The following is a 10,168-nucleotide window of genomic DNA, read 5'->3' as shown; positions in this document are numbered from 1 at the left end:
CTTGAGCTCGCTTCCCAGGACATTGGTCGCGGTGGCTTGGGGGCCCGAGTCTGGACTCAGGTTCTCCTAGTTGAGTTTTAACTGGCTGGGCGGCCTTGGGCCTTTGGCTGTGGCTCCGTTTCCCCAGGTAGAAGGGATACTTTTGACTTCTAGTTCAGACCAAGCCCAAAACTCCCTGTCACCGAGTCCACTCCTAGCGACCCTACAGGACAAGATGGAACTGCCCCGAGGCTTTCTGAGACGGTAACTCTTCGCAGGAGTAGAAAGCCGCAGCTTTCTCCGCAGGCGGCCGGTGGTTTCCAACAACGAACCTCGAAGCCAGCAGCCCAGCATGAAACCCACTACCCACACATCCCCTGGACAATGCGGTTTGTCCTGGGGTGGGGGCCATAGGCTTTGGGGGAAAGAGCACCTTAGTCCCGTGCCCAGGACGCTCGCGGGTCTCGGTGCACCCTGCTGTGGGGCCTTGCCTCTGGACAGGCATAGCCTGGCTTCCAAACCAAGAAACAAATTCACTGGCATCGAGTCGATGCCGACTCAGGCTACGCTAGAGTAGAACGGCCACTTTGGGTTTCTGAGAATGTAACTCTATACTGGGGTAGAAATACCGGAGGAGAAAGCCCGCCTTTCTCCCCGTGGATGGTTTTGAACTGCTGACTTTGCAGTTAGCAGCACAACATTTGTAACCACGACGCCACCAGGCTCCTGGTGGAAGGCTTTCTTCCTGCAGTCTTTTATTGAAGGCAGAACACAGGTTCTCCCTGCTACTTGGTGGACTCTGCAGGAAGGACAAGTGGGGTGTATGTGGCAGGGTATATTCTTAGTGTTGCTGTGCAAATAAAAATCCCAACAGTAAGAGGTCACGTGACTCTCCTATGGTTTCTCCAGTGGGCACTATGGTGTTAAGAGGCATGGTCAGGCTGGATCACTTGCCTAGGCTGAGCCGGCTCCATCCAGCTCTCTCCACTTGCCTCTCCCTGGGAGGGAAGAATCAGAGCTCAGAAAGGCTGAGCTGATTGCCCAAGGTCACAGGAAAGGAGAGCCCAGGTCAGAGGCTGCCAGGAGGGTGCAGGGACAGGCCTCTGGAGGGGGTGGTGAGGAGTGGCAACCTTGGAAAGGCTTCCAGGAGCTGGCGTTTTGGGCTAGGCTTTGAGCAGGTTGTAGAAAGTGAAGCAGGCATGGAAGCAGAGGGGTCCCCAGGTGTGTGTATGGGAGGTGGGGGGTGGCAGTGCACAGCAGGTGTGGAGGCCTCCTGGTGGTGGGAGTTGGTGTGTGAGCCAGTGTTTCTGTGGAGGGGATGAGGAGGGAGCAGGGGAAGGGATGAGGCACAAGTGGTGGCCAGCTGGGAAGACCCAAGTGCCAGGGTGGAGAGCTGACAGTGGGAGGTATCTGGGATTCCAGAGTTGTAGCTTCCCAGCAGGGATTCTATCAGGCTGCAGCCTGTCAGGAGGCACGTTGGGGTCAGGGGTCAGTCAATTGCCTGCACATCACCTCTCCAAAGTGGGTCAGGGGGACCTTGTGCCTGGACACACTGATAACCACTGCGTAACAACAGTGGAACAAGCTACAGGCCCTCCATCCTGCAGGGGCTGTGAATCTCTTGCAGACAGGTTAACTGGTGGGTGCCCTGCCTGCCTACAAGGCGAGAAAACTGCCCCCAGCAGGTGACAGAGTGGGGGTGGGGGAGTGTTTGATGCTGGATGCTGTACCCCACCACCTCCCACCCTCCAGGTGGGAGGGACAGGCATCCCGCAGAACCTGCTAAGGGCGTGTCTGAGGGCCAGGAGGAGGTGAGCCAGGAAGGAAGGTCTATGGTAAGGTGACCAGACGCCCCACTTTTTGCTGGACAGTCCCGATTTTTAACAATTATTCCCGCATCCCGCAGCGTTTTTAAAAAGCCCCGATTTTTGGAAAGAATGCACGACAAGCTAGGGTATACGGTTTTCAGCTGGCATGTGGCTATTTTGCCAGGATATGAGTTTTATCAATGGTGTCCCGCTTTATCAATGTTAAAATCTGGTCACCTTAGTCTATGGATACACTTCAAGTGTTAAAAAGCAAAGACGTCACTTCGATGACTAAGGTGGGCCCAGCCCAGTCGTATATTCAATTGCCTCACGCGCCAGCAAAAGCCGGCTGACGAAGCAGGAAGGCCAAAGAAGACGCACTGGACACGTTCACAGTGCGGTGTTGGAGAAGAATTCTGAACAGGCCAAGAGCCTCCAGAAGAATGAACAAACCTTTCTGGGAAGACGTCCAGCCAGGATGTAAGATCGGAAGGTCCCTGGAGAACGAGGTCACCATCACCTTTAATAAAACAGAGGGTCCGTGAAAAAGAGGAAGGCCCCACGCGCGAGCTAGGCTGACACAGTGGGGGGGACAGACCCTTACCTGGACGGCACGGGACCTGGCAGTGACTCATTCCGTTACACCTGGGCCACTTGGCATCAGAGATGACTCAAAATGGTCCCCAACAACAGCAACATACCTCAGCGTCGTCTCCAGTTTGTATTGTGAAAGTACGGCTGGATTTCGACCACACACACACACACACACACACACACATACGTGCGCGCGGATTTAAATCACTCCAGACTGAAATTCACACCGGCACTGAAGTTGGGCGCGTTGTAGTCTCTGAGCCCAGTGTCCTCAGGGCAGCAGGCACTGTGAGGACTGCGTAGGGCACCCCTGTGAAGTGCGGGGTCCGGCTAGTGTAAATGCTCAACTCGCTTCTGCAGCCCAGGGAAAAGCCACCCAAACACGCCCCCCTGGGACTCATGCTCATCTGAGGTGAAGGACGTGTGTATTTCCCACTTCTAATCTGTGCTTTTCTTAGCTTCCCCCAGTGAGCAAGTCCTGCATGTATCGACAGTGAAAAGCATCATAGTTGAACCTTACCTGCGGGGGTCCCTCTAGTACCAGGACTGGCTAACGTTTGAGATGGAAGGGCCAACCCTGTCCCTCACAACAATTTAAAAATTGTTCAAGAGCCATGCATCTATTTTTACAAACAAATGAAATCGCCATCACTCGAGTAGTCATTTTATTTTCACTCCTTTCAGCTCAGAGCCATGCACACACCCCGAAAGAGCCGAGGTGGCTCTCGAGCCGCAGCCAGCCGCCCTTGGCTCCAGTGTGAGAAACCCCGCAGGGCCAGCAGACCCCATGTGTGGCTTTGGGCAAGGTGTCCCACCTCTGGGGACCAGTCTCCTTGCTTCCACAGTGGGAGCTTCCTGCCCTGCACGGGCCAGGTCTTATGGGGGCACCTGAGGAGATGCGGGTGCCGTGGCACACAGACAGGGTGTTATTGAATTGGTTTGCTAGGGGCTTTCCTGCTCCGGGCTGGGGTCTCCAGCTTTCCCCATTGACAGCGAGCCCAGGTGCAGGATGAGGGAGGGTGGGGGGGCAACTCAGCTGCTTTTCCTCCCCCTGATGAAATTGCCTTGAGCCGGCAATAAGAGGCGCCTGCCTCGAGGCCAGACTCTCAGTCAGGAAGCTGCGTGAAAGGCAACCGTTTGTTCTACCGGCTCCGGTGGTCTGCGGGTTCAGACCCACAGATTGGGATCCACTCCCTTATATTTACATGTATGTGTGTTCTCTCTCTCTCTCTCTCTCTCTCTCTCTCTCTCTCTCTCACACACACACACACACACACACACACACACACACACGCACACACGCACACACGCTCAGGGAATAGAGAGAGAAAAACCTCCCTTTGACATGCACACTTGTACATACACATCTTGAACTTTCTGCTGCACCCGTTAGCTCCCGGAAGAGCTAGACCAGATTAGCCACCTAGGGGGTGTCTGTCGGAGCCCTGTGGGGCTGGACAAGCCCTTATTTGGAAGGCCTTTCCGATGATTGAAGACTCCCTCGAGGTTTCTGCGCGCCCCACTCCCGTTTCAATGGCTTCTCTTTCGGAAGAAGATAGGGGGCCACTATATTCTTTGGGCAGTCTGCTAGAGGGCATTCGCTTTTGCACATGAGGAAACTGAGGCTTCCCCAGGGACCAGAGCCTGGACTCCACTCCATGCGGTGCTCCTGTGCTTCCCCCGAGTCCCCTCCCAGCTCTGCCCAGCGGGAAGGCTGACTTTCCAGCCAAGCAGCACTTACCCCGAGTCCTAGTTACCTAGTGCTGCTGGAAAGGACCCTGGTAGTGCAGAGGTTAGGGACTCTGTCGCTAACGCTGCGAGATGGGTGATGTGAACCCACAGAGGCACACGGGGCCCAGTGACCTCTCTAAGGGTGCACGGCGACCTCGGCAGAGAAGGTCTGAACCCCAGGCCTCCTGCACCCAGCAGGTCTTGCTTGTGGCCCACGTCTCCTTCTCTCTCCCTCTGTGTTCAGATGTGTGACCGCGGCCGCGTGGCCTCCAACCTGCGCTACTGCATGATGGTCGGCGGCACCATGGTTCTGGTGGTCGGGACACTCTGCTTCGCTTGGTGGAGTGAAGGGGATGAAGGAGCCCACCCTGGCCAGCTGGCCTCACCCACAGGGCACCCTGAGCCGGAGGCCACCAGCCCCCTGCTGAAGTCCGTCAGCTTCTTCTGCTGTGGGGCAGGAGGCCTGCTGCTGCTCCTTGGCCTGCTGTGGTCGGCCAAGGCCAGCCCTCAGGGGCCGCCCCAGTGGGACCCATACCACCTCTCCAGAGACCTGCACTACCTCACAGTGGACACCTGGGAGGAGAGCTGCAGGTCAGCAGGGCCAGGGGGTGGGAGTGGGAGGTGCCGTCACCACACTCCCCCTTTGGACCAGGACTTGCCCTGTGTCCTAGCGACAAGGAGATGGCTTAGCACGGTCTCAGAGGAGTTTGAATCCCCCAGGCAGAAGTGTGACAGATCCGTCAGGGCTGTGAGAGGGGCGGGGGGGCGGGGGGGGCATGCACCTATGGAAGCACGGAGAAACCCAGGAAGGCTTCCTGGAGGAGGTGACATCAGAGCCTAGTACGGCATGAGGCAAGCAGTGTAGGGGTTAAGATCCACTGGCATCCTTTCCTGATTCTACTGTGAACTGACTGTGGGACTGCAACCCCGCTAGGCCCCAGCTTCCTCCCCTGAAAGAAAACAACACAACAGCAAATACTTGTGTCGTACTCGCCCCTCGCCAGGCACTGTGGAAGTGCTTTTCTTCTGTGAACTTGTCCATTTCCTCCTCGCAGCAGCCTCAGAAATGGTGTTCTTGTCAGCTGCATTGACAGTGGAGGCCGTGGAGGCACCCAAGGCTTAAGTAACTTGCCCCCTGGACACCCTGAGTGTGTCGTCAGAGACCAGGCTTGAACCCTGGCAATCTGCCCCCAGAATCTGTGCCCCAACGGGGCTTTCAGAAAGTCCGTGGGCAAATGGAATGGAAAGCAAGGTTGACCCCTGCTTTCGTTCTGGGTCAACCAAGTTTCTATGCACTGACCTGGGACCCAGGCATCCTTCTTCCCTTGGTTAGAGGGGAAGTCCTGATTGTTCACCCTGCTGGTCTGGGCAGGCAGAGACGGCATACACAATGGGCAAACAGGCCTCAGTTGATGTGAGCCCGCAGGGACTCTCTGGCCACTCACGGACTCATTTCTCTGATGAGAACCCTGGGAGCTGACCCAGACCAACTCAGACTGCCCTGAGGCCCATGGGCGTCAACTCCACTGTTCCTGGTCTCAGGCACCTCCCCCTCTGGGCGTGCCTGGTTGTGGGTAAATGTAAGCCACCAGGTCCTTTCCCATCTCAAGGCCTCAGTTTCCCCATTTTGTTGTTGAGTTGCTATCAAGTCGATTCTGACTCACAACGACTCTGGGGAGCAGAGCGGAATGTCCCCATCGGGTTTTCCTGGCTGTGCTCTTTACAGATGGGGGTCACCAGGCCTTTCCCCTGCAGAGCTTCTGGGTGGGTTTGAACAGCCAACCTATTGGTCAGCAACTGAGCCCTTCACTGTTTGTACCTCCAGGGCCCTTTCTTTCCCCCAGCAGATCACTAATTTATTTATTCGATCACACATCAAACCGGCATTTATTGAGCAGCTACTGTGCTCCAGGTCTCATTCAAAGCTCTGGTGAGGCTGCAGTGGACAAAGCCAACCCCTGCCCTGGGGGAGCTGCCCTGGGAAGCAGAGGCCCTAAATGAGGTGGGTGGAGACCTCGCTACTGGGGTCCCACCCCCAATAGGTACAGCAGAAACAATCGTGGACTAGTGCACAAGAGGATGCCCTCTCTTTACGCCCCGCGTGACCCTCGGAGCCACATCTGTGTCTTCCTCGTCATCTGAGAATGCCCGCACCTGTTCCCCGGACTGCAGCTAAACTCACGTGAGACAGGCGCTGGATGAAGGAGAGCCATGTGCCCTTCCCACCTGCCCCTTACTGCTTTGCCGCTGCTAAGGACTCCTGTGCTCACAAGTGGATACGGACCTTTCTGCCTGTGAGGTTAGGGTAAAGGATGAGGCCCACCTTAGAGACAAGACGACTGGTGGGTGGCTGGAGGAGAGATGTTAGACTGGAGAGTTTGGCTCTTGGGCTTCTGGTAACGCCTGCCCTGCCCTGATGGTCCGGCCCAGCTGATGGATGGTGGCACACTGGGCCTGGCTCTCTTGACCCTGGCTTGGCGGAGTGTTCTGTGCATGGACCTGGGTCAAAACACGCCAGAATGGAGGCTCTGTAGGGATGTGTGTGCGGCGGCCCTGGAGGGGACTTTGTGTTCTGGGTCAGCACCAAGGAGACTTGGGGTTGGGGGGTCCCTGCTGGCACATGGGTGAGGGCTACCCCACATCTATCTGCTGAGCATGCTTTCTGCTGTGTCTGAGCTCACCTGGCACCTGCCCCCCCCACCCCCAGCTGTCACATGCTGGGGTATCGTGGCATGAGCAAAGCCTCTTCTGTCTCTCTGGCTTAGAGCAGCCGGGGAGGGGCAGGGTCACAGGTGGAGGGAAGCAGGGAAGAGAAAGAGGGCTCCCCTCGTTCCGTGTTTCTCTGGTGTTTTCCAAGCTTCTGAAATGGTGTGAGCACAACACAGGCCACCCAGCAATGGAGCCCACCTGGCCTGCCTCCTCCTCCCTTCACCTGCAAAGGATGCTGGGAGCTCCGAGGAGGGCGAGGATCCTTCCTGGCTTCCTCAACTGCGGGCATCCAGGACTGCTTTCCAGAGACAGAGGCTCTGGAGGAGAAGTTTGCCTGAGCACTGGCAGGGAGGCAGGTCAAGCACCTAGCCAGTGCTCTGCCTCATGTATTCAGGCTGGGGCTCAAATCCAGGATCTCCGCCCCTGCTCTGTGACCCTCGTCAGTGTGGGACGCAGCCAGCCTGCCTCCCCAGAGAACCACTCTGGGGGCTTTGGGGGACTTTGGCTGAGAAGTCACATTGCCCAGTGAGGGACCAAGATGCCAATGGGCGATGGGCAGCAGCAGAGAGGGCAGCAGCAGGTTCCCAGCATGCCCCCTCTGTCGTGGCACCTGGAGCTAAGCCCCATCCGAGCCTTTCTCCTGCCCCTTGCTGTTCTGAGACAGAAGTGGCTGACTTGAGACCCAGTAAGCTTGCCATCCCCGGAGGTATGCCAGCAGAGGCAGTCACTTGGCAGAGTGATCCCATTAGGACCTCAAGCACCCAGGTGGGCAGGAGAACTGGTGGTCTCCCATTCCGCTCACAGGGTCCCCGACTCAAGGTATGTAAGGAATATTACAATACTCTGAGAGTCTTGCTGTCCATGGATATCCGTCTTTCAACAAACATTCCTGAATACCTGCCCTCAGCTCTGGACACTCAGAAGCAGCCCTGGCCCTAGGGGATAGCCGGTCAGTGTAGTCACAGGGCCAGCGCAGAGAGCGGGAGACTTGCTGGGGGTGAGGTCGTCAGGAAAGCTACCCAGAGGAAGAATCAGTGAGGCTGACTAGCAGGGAAGTGGGGAGAGGTCCCACAGAGAAGGAATTTCTTGCGGGGACAAGAAGGTGGGTGGAGGTGTGGGGAACACACAGGTAATTGCTATAGGTGGGGAGGGGAGAGTAGGGAGGGCAGAGGTTGGCAGGGGCCAGCTCAGGTAAAAACTTCAACAATGTAGAAGGGGGCTTCCAACAGCTTATGGAACATGTCTGTATCTTGTAATTCCATTTCCCCAGAAATGTTTTGAAGTCCCTCTTATGTGGGTTTGAACCAGGGCACGCGTCTCCCCCTGCCCCCTGGCTAACAGCTCACAGTCTCTCTTCTCCTGGCCCCGTAGGACACCCAAGATGACTACCATCCCCACTTATGAGGAGGCTATGGCTGAGGCAGCCCCGACGCCACCTGCGTACCCCACAGACGAAGACCTGAAGTACAGTGCCCCCGGGGATGCCCTACTTGGTACCCAGCCCCCCTGGCCTCCGCCCAGCTACGAGAGCACCGTCCTTGCCCGGGACGCCATCCCTGCAGAGAATGCCCGGGGCTGAGTCCTCCCACCCAGGCCTGCTCCATCGGACTGCCGGGAGGAAGTTAACAGCCCTGATCCAGAGAACAGAAAGGCAGGAGCCTCTCCTAGGGGCGAGTTCCGTGCCTAGAACATAGCAAACACTCCATAAATGCCGGTGGGACAAATGCTGTGCTATTTTTCTATTAACATGTAACAAACCACCCCAAAACTGAGCGGCCTAAAATAACTCCCATCTCATGCTTCTATGGGCTGCCTGGGCTCAGCTGGGTGGTTCTTCTGCCTCCCGCGATGCCTGGTGGCTGCAGTCAGCAGGGTGCTCGATGTCCAGGATGGCACACTCCGATGGCTGGCAGTCAGTGCTGTGAGTCGGGAGGCTGTTGGGGTAAATAAAAAACAAACACCAAACCTTTTGCCACTGAGTGGATGGGGATTCAGAGGGACCCTAGAGGGCAGTTTTATTGGGAGTTCTTAAGTCTGTTTTTGAAGATTTAAAAGCAGACTGTAAGAACTCCCAATAAAATATCTTTTAAAAAAAGACTTACAACCTTGACAACCCATAAAGGCTGTTCTGCATTGTCTTTCAGGGTCACCATGCATAGGAATCACCTTAATGACATGTGAGTGTGTAGGTATTCATGAATCAGATAGAGGGTTATTTGCAGCGTGGAAGCTGGTAACTACTCAGTATTGAACCATTTATATGACTCCTGATTTAGTTTTAGGTTTGGACCTAACATGTGATATGTAATGTGATAGTAGCTCTTTACATGTGTACATCACAATATGGGTCACTGTTAGACACATATTTAGTAATAATTAAGAAAAAGCTCAACCATTAAAAAAAAAAAAAAAAGCTGAATACTACCGCTTTCTCCCTGAGGTTCGCACCGCTGACCTTTCTCTTAGCGGCTGAGCATTCAACTATTGTGTCACTAGGGCCCCCTTTTGTTCCAGACGCGAAATCGAAGGCCAGAGTTGGAGACAATGACTCACCAGCAGCTAGTTTGGGGCAGTTCTCTGCCCTTGCCTTGCCGTGTGACCCAGGGGTAGTGGCCCTCTTTCCAACCCTCACCCCACTTAGTTTCCTCTCTATACCATTGGGGAAGGGACTTTATCAGTCCTCCACCATTCCTAAAGCATTCATGGTGTCCCGAGCCTGCCCGCCTGCCCCCAAAGGAGGAATTCCCCAGGAGGCCCACGAGTTAATGTGTAGCAGCTGTGGCCAAGAGGTACACCCTTCACCAGGCTGGAGCTGAACGGGGCAGGCTGGAAGGCTGGGAGCCTTTCTGTCCACATCAGCTCCCCTGGGTCCTAGTGGAAATCCCCCATCTCCCCCTCCTCCCCTCCCCCTGCCTCCCCCAATGGGAGTCACCGTTTCTGTCTTTCCCAGATGAGGAAAGTGGGCCGGGGAGGAGTCTTGCTCAATGCCACCAGTGCCTCAAAGGCAGGACCAGGAGCACAGAGCCCAGGCCCACTGGCTGGCACGGGAGCCACACAAGGGCAGGCCGCAGCCCAGGAGGCCTGGGAAGCACTGGTTTGTGTTCCATGTTTTCTTCCAGGTCTGGTTTCCACGTAGACCCCTGCCAGGTGCTGCGGCCTGGGCTTTGGGTACTAGATGCCCTGGGGGCTCGGCCCCTTCCCCACACTCTTAGGGCACCCTCCTGGGAACTCCCTTTGCCCCTCAGTGCTCCTGAACGCATCCAGCCCACGTCTCCCCTGCACCCAACTATTCCTGAATCACGGCTGGCCTTCGTATTCCTCTGTCCAGGCTGGAGCCCAGCCACCTC

The 10,168-nt window shown here is 56.1% G+C and overlaps 1 protein-coding gene across 2 annotated transcripts in view; it reads left to right on the top strand.

Annotated features, from left to right (window-relative positions):
• The window catches only part of TMEM61 (transmembrane protein 61), a 9,165-nt gene extending 397 nt beyond the window's left edge, over positions 1-8,768 (top strand). The window contains exons 1-3 of one of the 2 annotated variants that reach the window (XM_045291992.1): positions 317-368; positions 4,357-4,703; positions 8,193-8,768. In XM_045291992.1, coding sequence (XP_045147927.1) covers positions 4,357-4,703; positions 8,193-8,400 — 555 coding nt within the window. In that variant the 5' untranslated portion in view covers positions 317-368 and the 3' untranslated portion in view covers positions 8,401-8,768. Of the gene's footprint in view, positions 1-316; positions 369-4,356; positions 4,704-8,192 lie in introns of those variants that run through there. The other variant, XM_004699642.2, reaches the window with a different exon arrangement.
• Positions 8,769-10,168: the final 1,400 nt, after the last annotated feature.

Source organism: Echinops telfairi, unplaced genomic scaffold (genome assembly GCF_000313985.2).
Source record: "Echinops telfairi isolate 266 unplaced genomic scaffold, ASM31398v2 ScPeMD7_443;HRSCAF=831, whole genome shotgun sequence".
In the NCBI taxonomy this organism is placed as follows: Eukaryota; Metazoa; Chordata; class Mammalia; order Afrosoricida; family Tenrecidae; genus Echinops; species Echinops telfairi.
Note: the sequence above shows the minus strand (reverse complement) of the source record. Positions and strands in the feature narration are given on the sequence as shown.